Source organism: Oryzias latipes, chromosome 15 (assembly GCF_053564925.1).
Source record: "Oryzias latipes strain Hd-rR chromosome 15, Olatipes_Hd-rR_3.1".
Taxonomy (NCBI): Eukaryota; Metazoa; Chordata; class Actinopteri; order Beloniformes; family Adrianichthyidae; genus Oryzias; species Oryzias latipes.
The window spans coordinates 20,595,209-20,620,799 of record NC_136251.1 but is presented as its reverse complement, the minus strand read 5'-3'; the positions used below and the strand labels follow the sequence as shown (position 1 = coordinate 20,620,799).

Here is a 25,591-nt window from a genome sequence, read left to right as displayed (position 1 = left end):
TACTCAGACAGTTTCTTCTTATATTGTCTTATCTTAATTTTGCTGTATTTGTGCCTGTTGTATTTTAAAGAACTAAAACAAATAGTTGGCCTCTTCTGTTGTTCACAGGACCTGTCAAAAATGACTTTGTTGTTGCTTTTTAATATTTCCTTGCTTGACAAAAACATGGTTTTTATGAGGAAATACATGATAAAATGTTATGACCTATGCAAGATGATAATTTTTGCGTTGTATCCAACTATTTGTTTTACTAAATAGTGTTTTGTTCCTTTCAGAATAGCAATTTTTCCATAATGGGTGTATGTGCCCCATATTCTTCAAGCGCCCACATGCACCCACCCCCAGCTCCCTCCATCACAATCCCTCTTCTTACCTCTTCACGCTCCTTATCCATCCACCCTGTCCTCCCCGAAGCCTGCCCATTGGCTCTCGCCTAGCAACCGCATGATAATTTGGCATAATGTGACACCCCCTGATGCACGATGGGGGCTGTAAGTCAACTTTAGCTCCCCCCTTTTTTATTGCTCGTAGCTGGTGCTTGTGGTTGAAAGACAAAAAAGGGAAGCAGGGAGGATGAATGGATTCAGGGGGGAGAGAAAAGAAAATTTCACGCTCATATCGTTACATGACTGGTGTCCACGGGATAAACCTGTCATCTCTCCCAGGAGGGCTGTTCTCTGCTTTTCTTTTTCTTTTTTTTTTCTTTGCTTCCCTCCATATGCCCCCACTACATTTTTTAGTGTGTGAACAAAAACTGTGGGTTTTCAGGAAAGCAGACAGGCATGTGATGAGGCAGCCTCTCCGTACTGAGAGGACCCACCAATGCTTGTAGGTGTTTCTGACACGCAGGCAAGTAGAGGAAGAAACACGTAAAGATGGCTGGTGCGTGCTCCATCTGTTAGCACGCTGCTACATCTGACGTGAGCGTGACCGTTGTGAAGGACATCCTGAGGAGAACCTTCTTTTTTTTCTCTCCTTCGACTCATTCCTCTTAAAAACTCAGTCACAAAAATCTCTTCTTTTGTTGTCTCTTCATTTCATGTCCATCCTTCTTGAATTTATCCTGATCCTCCATTCACATTCAGCGAGACAAAAGATCCTTCGGTTTTCTCTGACCTCCTTATCGTGACGTTAGTCCCCCGTGAGGGTTGAGGAGCTCTAGATGGAGAAGTTAGAAAAATGGGCTATAATTTGTTAGTTTTTAAATTATTCATAAATCTATCTCTTTAAATCTTTAATCACATCTTGACTCATTTGTTCATTCACTTGATTGGTTTTCGATTATTAAGTCATTAGGAAGGAGTGAGTTTATACAATATGACCACAACCTGAGCAATCCGTCTGCAGTTGTGTTGGTGCGCATATTGGTATGTTTGAGTGTGCGAACTTCTCCAACCTTCTGTCTTTTCCTCCTGCACATTTCCCACTGTCCCCATCCAGTGACTTGGCCATCTCCAGCTGGTAGTGTCCACATGTGTATGAGACAGCCGACACACATGCAAAACACACACACTCATTCTACTGTTGCTCCCCTCCACCTTTTCTTTCCTTCATTCATGCACTCGCAGATCCTCACCAGGGCTTTAACCTCATGTGTCTTCCTGGCCAGGCCAGTGCGCAGAGGAAAAGACAAGATAGCAAAAAGTCTGTTTGAAAGGGACTAAAAGCAGCGTTGTTACTGTGGAAACCACTCCCCTTGCACCCTCCTTCTCCCTGTCTCCTCCCTCCACCTCTGTGCTGGTGATGCTCGCGTCTCTCCTCTCTCCATCCGGTTTGTCCTCACCTATCCTGGACACGCTCCTCTCACACTGCCACTGGATGACATGAGAGGAAGAAGAGGAGGAAGAGGAGATGAGAAAAAGCTCCTGCCTCTTCTCTTTCATCACTCTAAAACAAAATGAGAACAATCTAAAGAGAGAAAGAAAGAGCAGAGCAACAACCTAAAGAGAGGACGCACAGGATATTTATACTTACTTATTTTAAAGCACCTACTCTTCTCCATTCTCCTTTTCAAGGAGGGCATTTTTCTTCCCTTTCCCCCCCTTTCCTTTTCTACCCCGATTTTTTCCTCTGAGATCCCGGTTTTGTCAATTCCAGCCCCTGAACTTCTCTGGGATTTCAGGTGAGACACGCGTGTGTAGTGTGTGGTGCTTCTTCAATTCCATTTTTTACAACCTATCATGGCTCACGCGGCCTCCCAATTGAAGAAGAATCGGGGGGAAGTGGATGTGAATGCAATAGAGGACGAGAAGGAGAAGCGGAGGAAGAGCAGGAGAGCAACGTCCCGGGAACAAAAGAGAAAGGTAACAGACGAGGGCTGGGGGGGACTGGTTAGGCTGGCTGGCGGCTTCATCTGCTCTGCTGGCATCACTGGAGCGTGACACTCTGCAAATGTGTGTGTTTGTCCAAAAAGCTCTATTGAAGCTCTATTGAAGATGTTTGCATTGCCAATATAGCTAAACTCATCACATTTCTGCACAAGAATGTGCAGAACCTGACTTTTATAGAAACTGGTCATGCTGTCTTTCTAAAATTATGCTTTTAACCTTGTGTGCCAAAACCATGAGGGTGCTCTCTGAGGGTGTCTGCGTTGATTGCATTGTATGCACCATGTCTCAAAGTCAAATTTCCAGTCACCTGTTAGTACATTTTGACCTAACCTGCTTGTTTCCAGATAAACATTCTGCATTATTTCCCCCTTTCTGCAAAGTCTATAAGTGGTTTGAGTTTTCTTAAATAGTGTCTAGAAATCAATCGGCCTTTAAATCAAAATTAGGATGAGGTAACATTTGGAATATATATAAGATCCCATACTTGTGACTTTTTCGTGGTTTTAAGAGTTTTTTTTTTTTCTAAAGATTTGTGTGGTCATGTGTCTGCTGGGATGCAAAGACAGCCATGTATAATGCATACACATCTAATTTATTGATGACAAAGCTTTTCACTTGATGGAAGAGGAACTGAAATGCACGTGTGTCTCCCTACTTTTCCCCATATCTTTACTGTAAGCTCCTCCACTTTGTCAAACTCCACCGTTAAAGCTTATTTAACGTAATTTTCCAAAATAATGCAAGGCTGTGGGGTTATTGATGTGGAAAGACTGTAAAAAACCAATTCATAACCATGACTTTTAGTGTTCTTTGTGCCATGGGAGCTTGGTTTTGAATTATGCTGCTGCCAATGTTATTTGACCTCAGCCTAAACAAGAGGAGCTCTCATAGCCAAATCTTTCAGAAACCAGGAGTCAAAAGGTCAGCGAGTTTAAGGACTGCTCTCTTCTTCCAGGAATCTCTACAGTTTTTGAGACACACGTTTTTGAGAATGTGGGACTTTCTTTCTGTCTGAGCGAGATGAAAGTTAGTTCTATTGAAGAGTCGTGTTTCGTGCAAACAGAGATAAAGATAAACATGAGATGGTTGTATTGATTGAATGTGTGCAGCATCTTTTGAAAGAAAAAAACTTTTAGCTGCCTTCTTTTTAGTCTATCTGAGCCAAACCACTAATCTTGATCGCTGAGTTCCACCACATTTCTTCACTATTTTATCAGGAAGGTCTGTTGCTTGACCCTTGTTCCTACCTTACATTGATAAATACAACCAAGAAAAAGTTCATTTTGCCTTAACGCTTGATGCAATCTGTGAATTGGTATTAAAGTCCACATAAAAAAAGTCTCTTTAGGGGTTTTGAATCGTATTTTTGAATGTCCTTACTTATTGGCCATCCAGTTCTATCCGTGTCCAATAATACAAACTGACTGAGCAGGGTCTAAATCACAAATTCACATGACAAAACCAACCATTTAAACATTAAATAACATAAATACCCTCTTTGGGGGATGTTTTTTTCCCTCAATATACCACTAAAACATGACTGTTAATACACAGCTGCTGCTCTAGCAAACTCAAAAAGTTGCCTTGGTGTAAATTGTAAAGCAAACCTCTTTGACTCACTCCTTTCCCAGCCCCTACAAATACTATATTTAGAGGACAGACCAGGTACATCGTTCTGTAGAGAACACTTGAAAATTCAGAGTTGCATTAGTCATCAAGCAGGTTGGTGATCGACTATATTACAGTTAAATATTCTAGTTAGAACCATACTTCCTTTTGCCTTTATGTGTTAATTGTGTTTTAGTATGTTTGTATGGCTTAATGCACACTGAAACACTGTCTGGATACTGAATGTTGCAGAGGTTTGACTGTAGTATTTCTCACATTAAACAGGTCATTTGTGAGCACAATTTCCTGAACCTAGAATTTTACAGCGTTTATGTCTTTCATCTGCTGCTTTTGTTTTTCAGATGAGTCAAGCAAATATCATGTATCAAGCAAAAGCTGTAACTTAGCTCATTAATCAGTTGTTACAATTAAATAAGTGAAAGAAAGTTTCACAATGACCGATACGTTTTATGCTTTTTGGCGTTTGTAAGATATTGATTCTATTTTGGCATAAAAGTAGCATCTAAAAACTCAAGATCTTTTTTTTAATTTTTTTTATTTTGACAGTAATCATTTTTTCTTTAATTATTGGAGAACTAAAGAATCTACTCACCTTTTGGTTAAAATGCTGAATCTTCAGGCCCACTTTCCTGCTTGCTTATGGATCAAAAAGGGTCAAGTGTTCACCAGCTGCTCTTTCTTTGTCCTTAAGCAATTGTTCTGTTTAATGGTGACGCCTGGAATCATCAGCCATTCAAGACACTGGATTTTTGTTCTAAACCTTGCTTTGTTGGGGTCCTCTATATAATACCACCCCCCCAAAACAAAAAACAGAAACTATGGAAATAGAATAGAATAGAAGGGCAGGCATCATTACGTGGTGCATCTGGAAACATAAGAATAAGGTTAAAATAACAATAAAAAAATAAAAGCAGTGCAAAAACATGTACAGCATATGCATAAATATACTAATGTTACAGTGTTTGAGATTCTTTACTTAGGAGCCTGATGGTCCATGGGTAATAAATCTGTTTTATAGTCTGTTGTTCCTAGATTTTTAGAAAATGTATCTCCTTCCTGCATGATGGCAGAGCTCTACAGCTATGCAATATGCTTTGATTAGTTAAAAGTGGAAAGAAATCAACATCATTGAGACTTTAGTTTGAGATTTGCTCTTTTTATTTCACACAAGACATTTCAATTTTGGTTTCTTGGAGTCCTGGTTATTATAGGAGGGAGATGCCTAGCATTTTTTGTGCGTCTCTGCTTGTTCCTCATTGTTAACCAATGAGGAACAAGTGACCAAACCTTTGAAAATCTGCCAAAAATCTTTAATTAATCTCTGTCTGTTTCTACTTAAGCCTTGGAATCAATTAAACAAAAATTGCACATGATTTGGTCATTTTTTTTATGGGAAACCCCCAATCCTATACATTTCCATAGTTGAATAAGTTCTGGTGACATTATCTGGAGCTAGGAACCCCCAGTGGATTCCCACAGAGAGAGCAAAGCAAAACGCAGTGTGTCCTGCTGTGTCCCAGTTTTAAACTATGTTCTGGTACAAAGGATGTACATTGGTACAGAACCTATCGGTTCTGTCATAAGGTGTATTTGGGCCACGTATTTCCTACAGTGCTGACAACTAATTTCACATCTCTTGCCTGATTTGATGATTGTGTTGCATGATAACTGTTTTTACTTTAAAAAATCTCCGTCTTCAAGGCCCTCTCTACTGTTAATGACATATTACTGTAATTTTTTTCTCATTGGCAGACTTTGATTGCTGTTAAATTTGAAGCAAAGGCTGTGGAGTGAATGCCAAGAATACAGAAAAGAAAGTGACAGTGTTCAAATTGGATTTTAGCTCTGCTTAATGTTCAAAGAAGGCCTTTGGCGGAAGTGAATAGGCAGGAGTCTTTCTTGGTCTCAGAGGACAAATACATTTGGGGAGGGGGGGATCTTCAGGTATTAAGAGGGACATTTGAGGAGGATAATGTCAATCCCTGTTTGAAGTATTTTCCCTTTTATTTTTATTTTTTCTTTTATTTCCAAGCTGTCATTTAAGTTTCTTGTTTCACGAATGGTGAGGCGGTTAAAAACTTTTTTGTGTGCACTCTCCACTGTAAATGCAGTTGTATAAGGAGCCATTGCTAATATTAGCAACTATTTTATTTTAAAAATATGGTAGAATGAGAATCACTTTGCTGTGTAAAGCATCTATTGAGAGGAAAAAAGCCACTGCTAGAGAGCAAGAACTATTGAGCTCATTCAATCTTGTTTCCTTAACACAAAGTTAACAATTTTACTACTTTAACATTTTGCACAATTGCTGGCATTGCCTTTTCCTTATTACTATAGTTGTGTGGAGTATTTCTTGTCTGTATTTCATCATTCAACATACATTGTGTCAAGCTTAGAAGTGAAGAATGCATCCTGTGATCTAATTGGTTAAGAACCTAATATATCACTGTAATTTGTTTTTTAACCCATGAAAGTCTCAAGGTTTTGTTGTAAGAGCGAATTCACCATTCAAGTCTGCAGACATGCTTGAAAATGCTGATCAAAGCTGTCATTTCTAATGAAGGTTACAAAACTAATCATCGTTAAAATCAAATGTGTTACAGCAGCTTGATTCTAAAATGTAGCTTCACCGTAAGCCCATTGTAGACTGTTGAGACACCAACTGCAATTTAATAAACAGATTCACTGTTTCTATGCATTTGTAGCTATAGCACTTTAAAATCTGGTGGCTTACGGTCAAATTCATAAAAGACTCACAGCAAAAGGCACAATTACCCACTTTAGTTCTGATACATTGGCTTTTAGAAAAAAGATCCCAGAAAACAGGGATATCTGCTCAGTAAAGTGATGCATCAAACAAATTCACAGAAGCTTTAGATATTGTCCCAAAACAGCATCCTAGCTACTCAGATCCTGCAGTCAAACGGGTTCAAATGAGTTTGGTGGCACTAGGGATGCCACAAATGTCGATTTTAAAACTAAACTGTATGTAACATCATTAAACTGAATCGTGGGGAAAGTGAATCATTACATTACCATTAGGTTTAGGTTTTCAGTGTCAAATGTGGTCAATTTAAGAAGGTTTTAATATTCATTGTTTTCTTACATTACACCAGGCTTAACAGCCAACTTAAAGGTTTTTCTTAATTGTTACTTGCTTATTGCCAAATAAAAATAAATATTTGTTATGTTTTATATGTAATAAGAAGGGGGAACATGCGGTATATATATATATATATATATATTAATAAATATTTTTGTTTAGTAATAAGCAAATCATATATCTAATTGAAACAAAACCTTGAACAAATTATTTAGGTTTAAACAAAATCGTAAAGAAAGTGTATTGTTGCATCCCCAATGGGTACATTGATTCTACAAGGTAGATCAAATTAAAGAAGTTAGGAATTTTTCTTTTCACTTTTCAATTAAAGTGGTTCTCATTTCGAACGTAATCACATTGAAAGCTCTATTTTATATTTCTCAAATTGTTACAGCTAGAACACTTTGGAAACGGAGATGTTCTTTTTGTTTTTGTTGTAATTTCAAGGCAATTTGTAAAACTCGACTCACATAAATGTATTTAATATGGAAAAAAAGTGAAGAGAATCCTTCAGCGTGCCACGCTGCGTCCTCTCTTCTTTGTCTGCGTATTGTTCTACTTAAGCTTCTGCCCCTAAAGGGAAATGAGAGCATGAAACAAGGATTGTTCTAATTATTGATCCACCAATTCCAGGGTCTTTACCCAGAGCTGCTGCTCCTGAGGAGGCAGCAGTTGTCCTGTGTAAGTGGTTGTGAAATTTCTTGTCTGCAAAGGGAAGAGTGAATGTCAGGATTGTGTTGTCCTGCTAAATGAAAAACAAACCTCTTTTCATTGCAGTGGCTTTTTCCTGTTCTGCAAAGCAAAGATCTTGTGCCCAAACATCTTTAAGCTCATGCTATGACTGAACCCATGTGTCTTCTTAAAAAAAATCACTGAGAAATAAATGCTGAAGGTAGAGAAGTCAGATAAGGTCTAACAGATGACTGTTATTGAAAGGAAGGAGAGTTTTAGAAAGTTAGAGAAGCACGAGAGCATGGGCAAAAGAATAAATGTCATTTGAAGGTGAACAAGCTTTTTTAGTCACAAGTACATTCCTACTGTTATTCCACACTGATTTGATGCCCCTTCAGGTAGAACAGAACACAGGTTTATGCAAAACATAACAACAATTTGCCCAATCCCACTCTACAAAATATGAGCATGTTGCATTAATTTTGCGCAATGTACTGAGCAAAAAAGTGATATGGAAAGACAAAAACATTTTCATTTGATTAAGATTACTATTAAAGGTTTTGTATCTAGTATACTAACGTCACATTATTTGGTGTCTTTTTTCTAAACTCGCGAACAAAAAAAACTAATTTGAGGAAATCTCGGTTTGAGAATTTCAAGCGCACACTCATGACTGTTCAACAAGCAGCCAGATGCACACTGAGCTTCTGTTGAGAGAAAAGCTGTTTTCTGCTTTGAAAATTTCAATTTTTTGCACATTAACTGAGCGGAAATGTGTAAAAACGTTGTATTTGCAGAAAAAATACAACCCCTTACATTAGATATTAAACACAAGGAAAGCTTGCACTTAAAAAAAAATATATATTTTTAAAAAATTGTTTCTGGAATTCAAACAAAGTCTGTCCAGCTGAATCCAGTTCATTCCAGTTCAACCGAATCTTAGAATCAATTTAAGGAGTAACATTTAATCATCCAAACTATATAAAATAGATAATTATGATTCAAACTTGCACATTTCTGCCCAGGAAAACACAATCTTTAATAGAGCTTTTCAATCTCTTTGAAGGTTTTCTTAAAGGTGAACTCCATTTCTCTGTTTCAGCCAGTGGGGGGAGGGGGAGGGTGCAATACCCCCGTTTCTACAACATCCCACTCATTAATCCTCTCACAATGCCGGACATCTTTCAACAGGCTCATGAAAGTGCCAAATGGCTTTGAGATGTGTGTGTGCGTTTCTGCATTTATACATGCACAGCAGGTGCTCCTCATACAATCAAAGATAAAGATTGCCCTGTTAAAATCACGCTGTCTTGCTTTCGCCCTGTTTCTCACACACATTCACACACACACACACACACACAGTGTTGACCCTGGGGACTAACGCCTGTAAAGCTTGATAATTACTTTCATTTGCACGCCCCCTCCTCCACCACCGCCACATCTCCGCATCCTCTACTCAGCCACCTGCCACTCCACCAACGAGGTGCAGGGATACCCAAAATCGCGTGGCTGTCACTTGGGTCATCTTCTTTGCTTTTACGGTTTCAAATTAATTTAACAGGGCTGCGTTTATCACACCAGTTTTTGCGGGCTACTGAACAGCCGCTGCTCTTGGGCAAGGATGCTGGCATGAGGCTCTTGTGGCCCCCTGCCACCCATGCTGGAGCTCTGAGGCTCCGGAGCGGAGGAAATGGGCTGTGTTTGGACAGATCGATGGTAATCATACAATCACACTGCATCACAGTTAGAGGTGCTGCGTGGTGGGGGAGGTGGAGGAAAGGATGGCGAGAGGGAGGGGGCTGTGTCTGGGTGTAGGAGGTGGTGGTAGCTCGGTAGGGGGTGCTTTCAAGGCCCCTTGAGAACAAAAAAAAAGCATTGTTTTTATGATTAGAGTGAAAATATTCAGAACTTTCAACTTACGTTGGAGAATCAAGCATCTGTCTGAACGTGTTCCAACCTTAAAGCTGAGAAATGCGTCTTATTTTGTGCACACAAAATTCTTCATGTTCTCTTTGCACTGTGAAAGCAGTCTGGTCCTGGTGGAATGCCTTTCCTCTCATTAACATGTGTTCAACCATGACATATATTGAAAATACCACTATATTATTACATATGCACAATTGCTCAATGTGCTTTCGGCCTCTATATGGAAAGATTCAAATTCCCCTAAAAGAGGTCCTTATGGAAATATATCATGTAGGTCATGCCTGAGATCCATCACATAGGATATCACCACAATATTTTTTTTTGCTGTCTTCCTCTTTAAAGTCTCACTACGATCATCTTTTGATCAATCATAAAAGTGTTCCCAGTGCTCTTTTAGTTATGATTATGGCCTTTTCCCATCATCCATCTGTTTACATGCTCTTCTACTTGCTTCCAGCTTCTTACAACCCAAACATCACCGGTGCAACAAAAACGTCAAGTAATATAGGAGCTATAGGGCTGTAAAGTTTTGAGCCAGATGCCATTTCAGATGAGGCAAACAAAGATGCACATTGATCTGTTTGTCTCTAAGTGGATGCATCGGAATGGAGTGAAGCAGGGAGTTGATGGCATGCCGGTTGTAGCACCTCTGTCACTGCTACAAGCTTTTTCCAATCGCATTTTTTTGTCTGCTCCTGAGTCATAATGATTTAAATAAATAAATACTCAGAAATGCAAATATACTCTTAAATTTCTTTTTTTATATTCTCTATCATCAGAAAAATGCCACAAGAACATGTGGAAACACACCCAAAACATGATTTCCAGTGGAGTGGATCTTAGAGTTAAGTATGCAGAATGTAGAAAGATCTGACTCCATTCTGGCTCTTAAAGCAAAAGGTTGATTGTTGCTTCGAGGTGGAGCTGGTATTCATTTAGTCAGCTGATTGTGTGTCAGATTTTATGAAAAGCATCACACTCAGATGAATGTTTGGTCGCATTTCAGATTTTTTTTTTGAAGAAAACTTGTTTAGACTTTGTTATCTATACCCTCATGGTGCATTATGGGATGCCAGTTTTATCAGTTAAGATGTGAACTACATCTTATTGGTAGTGAGTGAATGTGGTCTTTGAAAAGGACAGGAAACGGTTGAAAAAAATGTATCTGCTTTTTTCCACATAAAATCCAGGGGAAAAAGAGAAAATGTAGACCTACAAAAATCATTTACTATGCTTTTTTATTTTATTTTGCCTTCTGTCTTGATGTCCCCAATTACACTCAGTCTGTAGATTTTATTTTACATTTTATTTCTTTTCTTTTTGATGTCCTTCCCTCATATCATCACCTTGTGGTTCCTTCAGAGTAACCTGAGAAGTGAGATGCAGAGGCAGAATATAGCACCTTTTTTTAAATTTAGACTTTGACAACCTTTCACAATCTCTACTTTTTTTTATTACAAACCTGTCAGTATATTCATCAGCTGATGAAAATAAAAGAAAGAAATACACTGATGACTGTGGTGAAATGTAATGCTCTCCTTTTCTGCTTTCACCTCACACTGTAACACATGAGGCGGCTTTTTTTAAACACAACTGAGTCATGGCCATTTCTCGCTATTTCCTTGTGTTTTCTTCTACTTTATGTGACTGGATTGCAAACACATTATCTGAAGCATCCAAAATCCCCTTTCCCTTCCCTCCTGATAATATTTGTTGTGTGATTTTACGCATTCACAAAGGCCTGTTGAAAATAGAACCATGCAACAACAGCTTATAGCCACCTATTTGATGGTGTGCTACATACATGCAGATATGAAAATATGTGTAGCATATTGTTTTTAGTCTTTAAAATGATTTTGAACTCATTGGTGCATCACCAAATAGGATCAACCAGATGTTTTGTGCTAAGACAAAAGTGTATCACTTCAAATGCAGATTTCTTTTTAAATTGGATTCCCAATGCCACATTTAAAGTAAAGAACTTAATGCATATTTTATGTAATATCAAACACTACATATAAATTTGGCTCATCTGAACTTAAATTTAAATCTTAAAATGGTTTCATCACTTTTGTTTCCTGCTTGTGTCTCTGCCATGCCCCCACATATAAATACTGTAAATACCTAATGTTGCACTTCCTCAAATGATCACTGAGTTTAAAATGGATAATTTTCCAGTTGACTACTATCCTAAAAATGTCAACTTTACACCAAATAAAAAAAACATGAAAAACTTTTAGTGTTTACTTATATTTTTTATTGATGAGAACTGTGGAGTTTAAGGAGTGAGGGAAATATAATGATTATATGATCATTTGTAATTATTAAGTACCAATATTTTTCATAGATTATTGGGACAGGTATTTCAAGAAAAAAGTTTTTTGTGGTTTAAAAATTAGAAAATACATTTATGATCATTCCTTAAGTTTTTATTTTTTTTCAGTACAGTTATTTTCATTCTTGTGGATGTACTGTCTGTTGAACAACTTTATACTTCTCAAAATGATGGTTAAATAATCCACTAGGTGCACTAGGTATGTTTCTATGTTATAGACTTACACATTACAGGTAGTAAAAGATAAATAGTTCCTTTGTTTTTTCAAATTGTGCCTTATCTCACACTTTGCTTTCTGTCAGACGAACGACTTGTTGTGATCCATCAAGATGCAGCAAAATGAATCAGGTTGTTGCTGGTGTTTCTGCTGATGAGGTGGCTGTCACCCATTTGTGTGTGCTGCTGACAGGGAAGTTGTCAGCTGTTTGTCAACCATCTGGACACCCACAATGCACTTTTAACTTTCTGAGACCTTCCCTCCGGACAGCCAAACGGGCGCTCCGAACAGGGCTGCACACACACAACCACAAGGTGCTGAATGGGCCAGTTAGATGAAGTGTTAAAACAAAACTGGAACGACAGAGTGGACAACTGGACAAAAGGCTGTGACTGTACTTATCACATTGTCAGCATTTCATCCTTGTTATCTAGATTTTGTTACATTAACGACCTGTGCTTTTATAGTTCACCCGTTTAAAATGAATGAAAGTGTAATATTGAAACTGTTTTCTGTTTTAGAGGGTTACAATAAGAGACTGTTGGATACAATTATTGAATGCAAACAAGGTTAGGATTTTATATCTTTTAGATATTTCTCAAATAGTTATGATGGCATTTGTTACACCACATTTTTGTCTTTGTTGCCCTAAAAAATGCAGGTCAGTTATTTACTGAATCCCTTTCTACATTTTTATTGTGTGTGTAATTTCTATTGCAGTCTAAGTCCTTTACTTTTTTTCATACACTGCAAATAAATAGCAATTTCTGTAATAACTCACATAACTTTTGCCACAAGCTGAAATCAGCACATAAGCATATATTTTTTATATTTTTACTTTGTGTTGGGAACAGGATATCCCCTTATAACTCACATATCTTCATTGGTACTCATGCTAAAACAGTCCAAAAGAAAAAATATGGGGTCAGACAAAAACATGATCAAATGATACTATGTGGAAGCTTAACAAGGTTCGAAAGATCTGATGGAGAAATGTCGAAAAGCAGATTAAAGTACTGTAAATGTCTGTGTTTGTGTTGTGCTGTAGCTCCTAGCCACCCTAACTGACTGTTCCCATCAGTCAAGGTTATGCCTCATTAAAGGTCATTATTGTCTGCTCTGCTACGACCTTGGCACTGTACTTGCTGAAACATGTACATATACTGTAGTAGGCAAAAATCAGGTGTGTGTGTATGTGTCTGTGTTCTAGGAACACTTAGCACACCAAATTGTATTGCTCTGCACAAAACGTTTGCTGGACACATTCATGTCTCATGGAGGAAACCTTTATGAGTGGTCATCTCTTGCCACACCGGATGGATGGATGGTTGAATGGATTAACAGATGGATGGTTCAAGGGTCAAAAGGTCAGCTAACAATAATATTGCCATGACAAAGGAGGATATTGAAGTGAAAAACGATGTCAATAACAGAATTAATCCCACCCCAGGACTACAGGCAGTGTAAAAAGTGCTGCCACTCACAATAGAAAATGTCTTTACTGGGCAGAACAGCAGGTCATATTCCTGCTGCCAGCTGCCATTTACCAGTTACAGTATTTAATCAGCCCTGACAAGTACACAGTGATATGCAACCAAAGCACAAACCCATAAAACGGAAAAACAAATATTTTTCTTGTTTATTATTAATGGACATTTTTTATCAGTGGGAGATCCAAAACTGAACACTTGAAGTCTGTATGTTAGAACGGGGTTTAAAGAATTCTTAGTAATGTGAGTGTTTAATTATTATGTAGACAAAAAATATTTTTAAGTTGTGACAGTCTTTTTGATCCTCTTGCTTCTCCTGCTTTTTGAAACAAGCTGTATTGGGTGATGTATTGTGTCTCTTGATGGGTGTTATGGAAAATCTAGACAGTGCAGCAAAACTTCAGGTAAAACTACTCTTACTTTGTGAACCCTGCTCATTTTCAAGAGATCTGTTTGAGGTGGATTGCTATGTTTGTTAGTAGAGTTAATGCACACTTAATGTCTTATTGCACAGGTCCAATCTCCTGGTCCATTGATGCTTGTGATCAAAGGTCTTTTTTTTTTAATCTAGTTTGTATCGGTTTCTAGAGTGACAAAACTAGAAACTTGAAATGACCCAGAAATAAAAATTCTCTAATAAAGTGATTGAAATTATTATTCCCCCGAAAAATCTATGTGGCACAAACAAGATTTTCCCATTTGTTATTGAAGTTCAGCCCCACCAAAATAAATTTCATGGATGCTTTTGACCACAGTTACAAACATAATGTAACACCATTAAGGTTTTTTTTCTTAATTTCTTTAATACTATTATTTATTTGAATAATTTCAACTAGCCAACAACACTTTCTGCATTTTTTTCATATAATTTTTAAAGATGTAAAATTGCAGATAGAACACTTTCTACGTTGATTATAACTCTTTGACATAAATCATGAACGGCATGTAAAAAATCTGTTAGGAGGAAATGATCATGAAAATCAATAGAGATCAATACACTGCCTTCTCCATTCATTTCTATTGCTTGTGTCATAAGCCAAACACAGAACATTTATAAACAGGTTTCGTAACATCTTATATAGCAAATGGCATGCATGTTAAATGAACTCATTTCTTTATTTAAAAAAAAAAAAAAAAAAAAACATTACATGATGTGATTTTCAGGGTCATTTTGCTACTACTGCAGTAACCAGAAGTGTTTTTGTGTGCACTGACATCTGGTGGTGCGATTAATCTAAATGAATTGCTGTAAGCAGACAGACAGACTGGTCATTCCACAGCACTCTCACTAAATATACTCAGGTCTTTCTTCAGGCCACGCTTGACCTAGCTGACCTCTTTAGCCCCTGGTTTCTGGAATTGCCTTTATTATGACTTTATAAGCTGGACAACATATTGCAAACAATCTGTATGTATTTTTGGGGCATACTAAGGTTGATTTGGTAAAGCAGAACAACAAAACTAATTTGATTAAAGTAGATAAAATTGTATTTTTCCTTTTTGTAGCTTTTTAGATGATTGTATTCATGAGTCCTATAAATAGTTGTTACTGAAGATCCGTTAATGTGACTTTAAGTAGAGAATGAGCATTTCATTCTTTTCTAATTTTTGGCACAAAATTAATTTTGGCTCACACAGTAGTTCATCCTTACAAAACCTGCTAATAAAAACAGTCAACTGGGCTCCATCTGAGCAACTTTGTCTTCCATGTAAGTCTGTATCACCCAACATGCAGGCTTTTTATTCATTACCGTGGATAAAGTGGGGGGTAACCTCTTCTAGTGCCCTCAATGCTTTTAGTCACCCCTGTGTCCAATCTTTAGGAATCAAAACCTTTATTTCCCATAAATGTAATTTTACATTGTTTCTAAATTGTATGTGTTTTTGCACAAAACTAGGTAACATATGTATTTGACAGCATGTTCCGGTTGAGATTTAAAAAAAAGAGTAAAAGAATTGAGAGAATCGGGTCAAATTAGATGTTTCTGACTTAGTTTTAATCTGCAAATAAACACAAGTCTCTACTTTTAATATGAACATTAAAGGTGATTTTTTTTAATAACAAAACATTACCATCAAAGATTTGAATCACCCCATTCAACCTTCCAACACTTTATGCTGCCCTTAGTGGCTGATGGTTCAATCCCCCCACAGTGGCTGTCTGATGAGCAGAAGTGCTGGGAGCTGAAACCGCATTACTGCATTACTCCAGTGTCATGCTGCCGCTGTTGTGTTTTTTAAGGAAGCCTTAATAGTAACAATACAGAACAGCAGGTGTATTTTGGGATGAAGGATGATCCTCACATAAATCCCCCTTTCACGACTTCCTTTTCTCCTAACTTTTTTAAAATATTTGATCAGTTTGACCTCTGATCGTCTATATTTGGAATTTTATTCATGTTTCATTTTTGTTTCGGTGTGGAGATCATGGCTGCGTCTGCCTGCGTGTGTCAGTGTGTATGAAATGTGGACACTGAGGGGGGCTCAGAAGGGACAGATGGCTCGTGGTCTGCACTCATCTGGTGCTTTCTCCCTGCCAAAGATGAGGCAAAAACAGTTTCTCCATTCTTCCTTCCATTCATATCTGCTTGACAGGCCAAGGCAGTCTCTGTGCCTCCTGTTTTACAGATAGCTTTATAAGCCTGATGTTATTGTGGAGGCTACAAATGTAAAAAAAATCAGAAAGCATTCTATTTGTCACTGACAGGGGTTTCTTTTCTTTTTGAAGCTGCAGAAATACTGACCTAGAAGATTATTGATCAGTTTTATAACTAAAAATAACTATTATTTGGTATTTAGTGTATCTGCACTGCCCTCTTTGGTATTGGTTACTTCCTGAAATGTTAGACTAAAATACCCTGCCATCAATCAGCAGGCAAGCTGTCTGAAGCAGCTTTGAAACCGTTTTTTATCCCCTCTGTTCTGTTTGTATCTATGTCTAAAACCTTAAAAGACTGCATACTTGTTTCCAGGGTTCCATAAAGTTCTGAAACCAACCTACAAGTAAGGAAGAACAAAAAATTAAAAAATATGAATGAATTAATTAAAAATATATTTTAGCAATTTATGAAGAATTTTGAAAGTATTTCAATTGCAGAGATCATCTGAGATTTACTAATAGTAACAACCTATCGTCTTTCATTTTTGTTCATTTAAATATGTATTTTCGTTTGTTATTTTGGTTTTATTTGCAAATTGTAAACCCTAAAGGATTGCAACATTCAAAGGTGATTAATTTATCTAATTTTTTTTCTTTATACTTTTATTCCTTTCCCTGACAACAAATCCCAGATGGCTCATGTCCTAAAAATGTCAGGGCACAAATGTCAAAAGAACAAGATTACTGACTGTCTAAACGAGGAACAAGTTGGTCTCATGCGTCAGTGTGATATTCCCATAACTTTTCCTCATGTAATAAAGAAAAAGATATATGTGGAGCAGCTGTGGAGGGATGTGCTGTTGTTATGCAGGAGATTGTCCACCAGAGTCCAGTGTTTGACTGTTGATCGGAGGCTTTGGGGTCAAACAGATGCTACAGATGGAAAAGGAGGAGGAGTTTGATTTATTCTGACTTTACACTTTGTGGCAGATTTATTGAAAGTCAGATGCCTCTTGACTATCTTTACTTGTCAAAACTGTTTTCCTATTATCTTGCTTCAGTCTTGCTTATCGTATTCTCTCTTATTGTTGCTGATTCCGTGTTTTGTGTCATTTTGCTATCAAATCTCAAATCTGTCTTCACTCTTGTTACATTCTTCCCTCCTCCTACTCCTCCTCCTTTGTGTGTTTTATGGTGCTTGACCTTTGGTCTGCTGGGTCTTGTTTTAGGGTGACATTTCGGTGAGACAGATATTGATCTAACCTGGTGCATAAGTGTGTAGATTTCACCTGTACAGCTGACAGGTCAGTTCGATGAAATCTAATGCGACATTCAGGTTTTCCCTGCTGCCGTGTCAGCAATGATCAGCCCCACATATCAGATGGGACCATTTCATATGAAAGTGTAGGTCCAACAGCCTGCTGAAAACAGCTTTTAAGCAAAGACAAATGATAGACTGTGTAGAAGAATATGAAATGTAACAGAATATGTTTGCTACTCTCATGATGTTGCTAAAAAGCTTGAATGGAAATGCAGTCAGAGGTTGAACAACTCACCTGTTCTTTTCACCTGCTCTTCATCTCATTTTTATTCTTCCTCCAACCCCTTTCAGCTCACTTCCCCTCCATCTCCCCTCCCTTTCCCCTCTGGTTTTATGTCCCAGGGGACATAGAGGAGCTGTGCCCTTGAGTCTGCTCCATGCAGCAGAAGCAGCTAAGGCTACGTTTGTCTGCTGTAAGCGTGGTGTGCTTTATCCAAACACACTGTTTACTCCATAGAAGGAGGGTGATGTGATAGCTCCCTGCTCTCCTGAGACAGCACAGCATGTGGAACCAGAAAAAAAAGGAAAAATGCAAGGCAGACATTTATTTTAGCCTGAAACCATTTCAGTTTCTTTGAACATGTTGATGTTATTTATTTAATTTTGTGCTTTTAGGGGCATGGTGCTGGAGGCTTTTGTTTTGAAGAACTGTGACAAAACTTCTGGTAGATAGACATTCATTAATACAAATCAATGCTATCTTGTTAAGTGGATTCAGATCAAACAACATATTAAACTTTAAAATATGAACAGTTTTTAAATCTGTACCTATTTTACTTTTTTTTAATAATTACATTTTAGTCCACAACTACACTGAATTTATTATAATTAACAACAATAATTTAAAATCTACCCTGTATGATTATTGACAGGCAGTAAAAATTGAGCCAAAGCAATAATTATTCATAAGTATATCTGCCTCCCTCTTTCTCTGTAATAACCTCTGCTGTAACCATGGAAACACTGCCTTTTTTCCCCCACTCAGAATTGCAGTGTTAGTTTGAAGGATCCTGTGATCTACCAATCACATTTCTGGCTTTCCCCTGCCGGTCCAAAACATCTGTCACTCCCTCTGTCAGCCGTCACGTACGCTGTTCACAGCCTCTTACGTCATCTGAATTCCTCTGATCCCTGATATCTCCATCACACTCTGTCCTTTGTTTGATAGGACTGGAAAATACCAATGATACCCCAAGAAAAATAGGAGTTAGGAAAGTACTGTCTAATGTGCTGGATTTCAAGTGATATTTTAGAGACTTGCAGTGCTGCCAGATCAGACTGGATTTCCCTTCAAAAACAATAGTTGTGTATGAAAGTGTGATGCAGGAAATTGTTCCCATTATTTCTTTTGACAAGAATCTACTTTATTATGATAAAAAAAAACACAATTTTAAAAGATACAAAAGCTGTAGAGTGATTTTTTTGTACCTGTCTTGTGCAGTAGACTTCCTGGTATATTCACAGGTAATTATGATTGTTACAAAAAAATGTTGTTGTTTTTTTTACTTTATTAAAAGATTTGAATCAATAAATTGTAAAGCTTTTGATGTGTCATTTAAAAATAAAACATGAACATCAATGATGCAAATTTTAGAACTACAGATGGGATAAATAAATCAAAAATACATAAAACCACTGGGATTTAGGGGGATTTTAAAAGCAAAACATTATTTGGATATGAATTCAATCTGTCTTCTTTAAACTGAAACAAAAAAAAACAATACAAAATATCGCCCAATTCTGCAATTGGTGATATTGAGTGTGTTAGAGAACCAGTACCGTATACAAATGCACACAAAATCCAGAGGACTTTTGTGGAATAAAAGGGGCAAACATTTCATTTGCTTATTGACTAACAATGATGGCTTTATAAAAAACTATTCCCATGTTACCATGTTTTTTTACCCCTAAAATTCCCAGTGGTCTTTGTATAACCCACAACCTCATTTGTTTTTTTTCAAAAACATTTTTTGTCACATTTACACATATTTCAAATTATTTTCCCCAGTATTTAAAGACTATATAAAATTTGTTGAAATTTTGTCAACTATGAGCTTTCTTGGACGAAAACTTGATGACATTCATGTACAAAAAAAGAAGGAATGTGGAATCCCTCAAGCTCCACTGTTTGTACAGTGTGTGTCGTCATGGCAACAACCCTTTAGTGTATCTTCCTCACCATGTGAACAAAAGCTTGTGGAACAATGAGCCTCTGTGGGTGGTCATTTTCATACATGCGAGAAAAAGTTAGATGCCCACAGGTGAGCCGACTAACTTAGACACGCTTCTTGTGTCGCGCGTTAAGCTCAGCCTCTGCTGTCTTCCTCCAACAGAGTGCAAAGATAGAGATCTAGCTTTAAGCACATTTTCCAGTAGGGCAGTAAACATGTCTGGATTCTATCTTACTGCGCCAGGGCTTAGCTTTTAGCAGGATTTGTAAAGAAAAACAATAGGGGGTGGTCTCCCAAAGCGCAGCTTCTGCTCAGCTAGCTGATGGGCTGCTGGGGGTTAGAGGTGGAGGGTGTCCCTATTATAACTCCTAATCCTGTCCCACTGACAGTTGGGGGGGGACATTTGCTCCAAATAGTGTCTAGTGCTTTTGTTGTTGAGCCCTGATGAGTTGTGATTGTACACTACCAGGTAGAGGGAACATAGCATATCAGTCTTTACTGGAGGGAGGGTGTTAGGAGGCTGTAAAATGGGAGGGTATGGCGGAGAGTGGGTGGGATAACTGAGGTGGAAGGGGGGCGAGGGGGGGGGGGCATTTCAGTGAAAGTATTTGTTTCAGCTGCCCTTTCCGTTTTGGCATGCAACATCGGATATCAAACTTACAGTGACGCCCCCCTACCTCCAGACTAAATGAAGGTGAGGAAGAAAAGGAAAGAGGAGAGGGAGGGAGAATCCTCATCTATAATGGTAAGTCAGGACTCTTGCCCTCCCCGTTTGAAGGTGCTTTCTGGGGCAGAGGCCAGCTTCTGTGAGGCGGCTGGGATTTACCCTTGTTTACGCATAAAAAAAGATACAGTGAAAGGATGGGGAGAGAAGCAGCAGAGGGGGATTTGGCGCGTGTCCTTTCTGTAGCGTGAAAGACTATATTATGGGCTTTGTTTACCCTCTACAACCTTTTTTTTTTTACATCCATTCTTCTTTTACCTCTGTACCCTTCCACCACCTTTAATGTTCAGCACATCGATCACACAGAGGACAGAACGGCAGTATCCACTATTCTCCACTTTGCATTTCTTGGCTGGCTTTCTGTTGCCTAATTCAATGGTTCCTTGCACTTTCCTTCGATTGGGACGGATGCTAAGGAGGCTGAGATGGGAACTGATGAAGAGATGAGTGGTTGGCTGTTTGGCTGCATGACTGCCTGGCTGCTCTGAGCTCAGGTTTCCCCCTCTTCATTGTTCAGGAACAGAACTGAGCATGGCTGTGGAAGAAGGTGCTGTCTTTCTGACTCAAGTGAGTAGGGATACTATTTGGATTCTTTCTTATAGTTTAATCCAGGTGTCATATGGTCATTATTTGTTTATTTACTTTCATCTTCGAAAGCGTAGGTGAGAGAGGTTAGCAGATTTGTGAATGCTGTGGGGCATGTACTGTAACTGTGATAGATGCATTTCGGGGAACAGTGCTTTAAACATATGTATATATGGCAGTGTATCATCTATATTTACAATAGTCTTGTTGGAGATATGTGCATGTTTTGCTTTGTTCTTTCTTTGCTGAATACTTAAAAAAATACATTTTTTAGACAGAGATCTTGTTGTCTGTTTTTCTCTTAAACAAACATGTCAATTTGACTTTCCAAAACAGTATGTTTCTTAGTACATGTATTATGTAAGTATTAACATTTCTTCAGAAAGATGTGGAGTTGTGGTTTACTGATATATTACAGAAAAGTAAAAAAAGAAAAGAAAAGAAAAGAATGATACATTAAAATGTTGTAATTTTTTTATGTTTTCTTTAAAAAGTTTTGGGCAAGAACAAAATCATGCCTTTTTTTTCAAAGACCAACTACAATGCAAGTTGTGTTTTTGGTGAATTTAACATTATCTTGTGGCATTTTTGTAACAAAGCTTGAAATTGCATTTCTAAGTATTTATTCAAATTGTTGTGAATCAGGAGCAGACAAAAAAAACATAGTTTAAAGAAGCTTGTAGGAGTTGTGTACAAAATACAATCGACAGGCCACACACTCCATTCTGATGCATCCACTTGTAGAGGATTAGATCCATTTACGTCTTTGTTTTTCTCGTCTGAGCTGGCATCTGGCTTAAAACATTGGATAACTTCAATCTTGCTTGCCATGAGGGGCTATAAGCTAGTAGAAGAGAGTGTGAACAAAAGAATGATGGGAAATGAGGGCCACACACACACAACAGAGTTCAATTTCTAATGAACTACTGCCGCTCTGCAGAGACTGTCCTAGAAAATGACAGTTGTTTTATTTTCCATTTTTACTAAAAATGGCATAATTATGATTAAAAGACCACTTAGAATGCTTTTCAGAGTGGGACTTTTAAAAAAAGAAAACATCCAGCATACAGTTATCCCAAACTTCTGTCAATTAATTCGCCTATTTACACTTTGCTGTCTTTTTGTGACAACATGACACATTGACCTACATCTCATCTTAACCATGCTCAAGGTTTGGTTTATGTCCAATTCAATACAATTTTATTTATATAGCCCAATACAACAATAGTCATCTCAGTTCATACCAGTAATTGTATAAGAAATTGTATAAGTCATAGAATTCAACATTGACAGATATAAAGCCTGTGAGCATGTCTTGCTTTGTTCATCATAACAAATGTTTGCTTTAGCAGTTAAAATCACAGGATGGTTATGAAATAGAATGAACGAAATGGCGTTGTCAATAAATTGTGTGGTAAATTGGTGTCAATTCTTCCCAGTTTTATAATAGGTTAACTTCAGAAGAAGCAAATAGAGAAGTGTTCTATAATATTGTTTTGACACAGGCATTAGTGAACATCCGTACTGATGAGACATGATACAGTGAGTGCTGTAGTGAAGTTTCCTGGCAATATTTGTCCTGCTGCTCTACGCCCCCGGCTTTGTACTATCATGGCCATGGGGCTGCATGAGTTTTGTACTGTCAGGAGAGACAGGGATAAAGTGAAACAATACATCTCTTGCTGGTCTGGCTCTCCTTTTTTAAGCTCCATCAGATCCCATGGAGCCTGCAGCAATGACATCAACACACATCTATGTTTGCCTGTATTTAGAGTGTACGCAATGATACATCCTGTTAAGAGTAAAACAGTGGATTTTGTTGTATCACAAGTGTGTGTACAATTACTAAACTGTCATAGTATCTTAGCAGTTTAAACCAAATGGCTTTTCTTTGATTGTTTAGACAAATCTCTGCATTCATCCATTTTCCAAACCATTCACGATTTAGATCTTTGGGTTGCTGGAGCCTATCACTGATGGGCAAAGGTTGGGTACTGCTTGGACAGACATGATAAGAGGAAATGCCACACAAAAAAATTCTGCTAAAATCAACCTTTTTTTAGTTTCAAAACATAACATTTTTATTGAAAAATGTAAAACGAGTCTGCTCAGATTCTGTTTGAACTGTGTCAGATAATTTGTGCATGTACTTTAAACTTGGAAAAAAAATAGTATTTATACTTCATACTTAACATCTTCCAGTGGTAATTGACAAAGAAACTTCCGAATAAAAATACGATGTTTTTTTAAAATTAGGTATTTGGGATAAAAAATAAATGTTCATAGCTGCATTAAACATGAATAGGTCATGTTTTTTAAGGGCATACATCCTTCCCTATGCCAGTAGTAAAAGTCTACCATTAGTTAAACTGCTGTTTTTAATTCTTCTTTTAAGTGGCAGAAAATGCCTTTTTTCTTTCAAGTGGGAAAGAGTATGACCTAATAAAAATATATTTCAATTCACCAAATGTCAAAATGACTACTCCATTTATTTTTTACTAATGGTTATTATTTGTTGATCACTATAAAAAATATAAAATATTAGCTTTTTTAACCTTCTAATCTACAATGACTGTGTGATTTTTCCATTTTCGTAGTTCTCACAGAGCCAGACTTTTCTACTCCTCTCCCTTCTCTTTAACTGTAGATTAATACTTTCCTTCAGGCCTAATCGTATCTTTAATGGCCTCATTTGCTGTGAACGTCTGCTACTTCACGTGCAAACCTTGTGTAATATTTGATTTACAAAGACTGCTGTCTTTTTAAGGTTGGATGAACATTGGATCAGAAAAAGAAAAGATCTGATGCATGGGCCCCAGGAAAACTCTGCATTAATTAATGGATAATCTGCCGAGAGCATTAATGTGGATGAGAATGAGGCCAACCAGTTTTGGTAGAGGATACATGTCTAGAACCATTTTAAACACTTTGGATGCACAGTTACTTAAAGAAAAAAAAAACAATTTCTTCTTACTTCCAATGTTTTGGAGAAAAAAAATTCACATGGAAATAATTGGTAAAAATGCTGAAGAGAAGGTTATTTTCTAACACACTATGCTATTATAACACAACAAAACCATGCAAGTCCTAATGGCTCATAAACAGCATTTTCATATAATTAAAAAAAAAAACACCATGACCTATAAGAGATAAAGATCTGCTGGGTTAGAGGTTTTAGATCATTTGCAGACTTCATGACAAACAACAAAACATTAAGAGTTGCTTACATGCTGTTCACAGTCTGGATCACCACAACATGGGTGCCTGTTATGTAAGAAACGAGACAGCTGTTTGGGTTTATGGTAGCCTCTCACATGCTCACAATTTGTGCGCACAAACACAGGGACAAAAAAAGCGTGTGTTCATTTAGAAATATATTTTGTTTATCATACCCTGGTTCATTTTAAAGCCCAAAGTTTGAGGGTGGAAACATTTGCAGAAAAGGGAATTGGTTAATGATTCCAGATTTAAAAGGATAATAATGGAAGATTAGTACATTTTTTAGACCATTAGTCGTCGTCGTTTGAAACCCTTGGTTTTGCACTCTTGAAAATTGTTTTAGAGTTCACACCCAGACTTCACCTGCTGCTGTCAAACCATTTATTGTGTGTTGATTGAGGGCACCTTTTGCATTGTTAACTTCAACTCAAAGCTAAATATTACACAATTTTCACTCTAGTTATCTTTATTTGTAAAGAACTTTTACACAAAACCAATTAAGAAAAAACCCCACACATAAAACTATTAAGCATGAGGCACCCACAGCAATACGAGAACATAACCAAGGTTCTGCTTAATTTTCATTTTAAAAGTGCCTTTAAAATGATGTTCATTAAAGCACAACTTTTTAATGAGTCAAGCAGGACAGTCAGTAAAAGCAGAGAAGGAAAAAACAGTAGGGTTTTTGTCCTGATGTTAACGTTGGGGTATAGCAGCCTGTTTTTTCGTCATTTCAACAGTCTATCCAACTCCCCTTATTTGCCCTTTTCTTCCCCTCATCCCAACCCCATTATCCTTCTTTTTCTTTTTCATCCCATCTAGCGTAAAAATCATGAAAGAAGTATAAAGCAAAAACCCTGCTTACTTTATTCTCAGCAGGAGTTTGTAGCTTGATATTGTTCATTCTTTTACTTCATGTTGCAGCATTTTTTTACTGCTGTAAGATGATCTCTTGCATGTGTTAACTCTGTTCAAATATTTTGGGAGAACAGGAGACTTGCATTTTGGACGTGTAGCTGTTTCAAAGTCAATGTTTTTTTTGTTTTTTTTTAACTTGTCCAGTCCAACAGCTGAGCAGACAGCCTTTTTTTTTTTTTTTTTTTACTAGGACCAAAACATTTTTTAGGAAACTCAGGTCAAAAGATGTGTGTTTCAGGGTTATCAAAAATTCCCTTGAGGGTGGGGATCTGGAAGGAAGAAGACATTTCATGTTTTGAGCTGATTGGCTGCAGAGATATTTACTTTGATGGTTTCTTGTAATCAGGAAATG

General features: G+C 37.5%; 1 protein-coding gene across 43 annotated transcripts in view; it reads left to right on the top strand.

Annotated features, from left to right (window-relative positions):
- LOC101165834 (ankyrin-3) overlaps window positions 1-25,591 on the top strand; it is a 113,401-nt gene that overhangs the window by 33,249 nt on the left and 54,561 nt on the right. For 33 of the 43 annotated variants that reach the window (XM_023963669.2, XM_023963666.2, XM_023963662.2 and 30 more), the window contains exon 1: window positions 1,806-2,303. The exons of 9 other annotated variants lie outside the window; for them this stretch is intronic. In XM_023963669.2, the coding sequence (XP_023819437.1) occupies window positions 2,181-2,303 (123 nt within the window). In that variant the 5' untranslated portion in view covers window positions 1,806-2,180. Of the gene's footprint in view, window positions 1-1,805; window positions 2,304-20,559; window positions 21,085-25,591 lie in introns of those variants that run through there. One more of the 43 variants, XM_078931914.1, reaches the window with a different exon arrangement.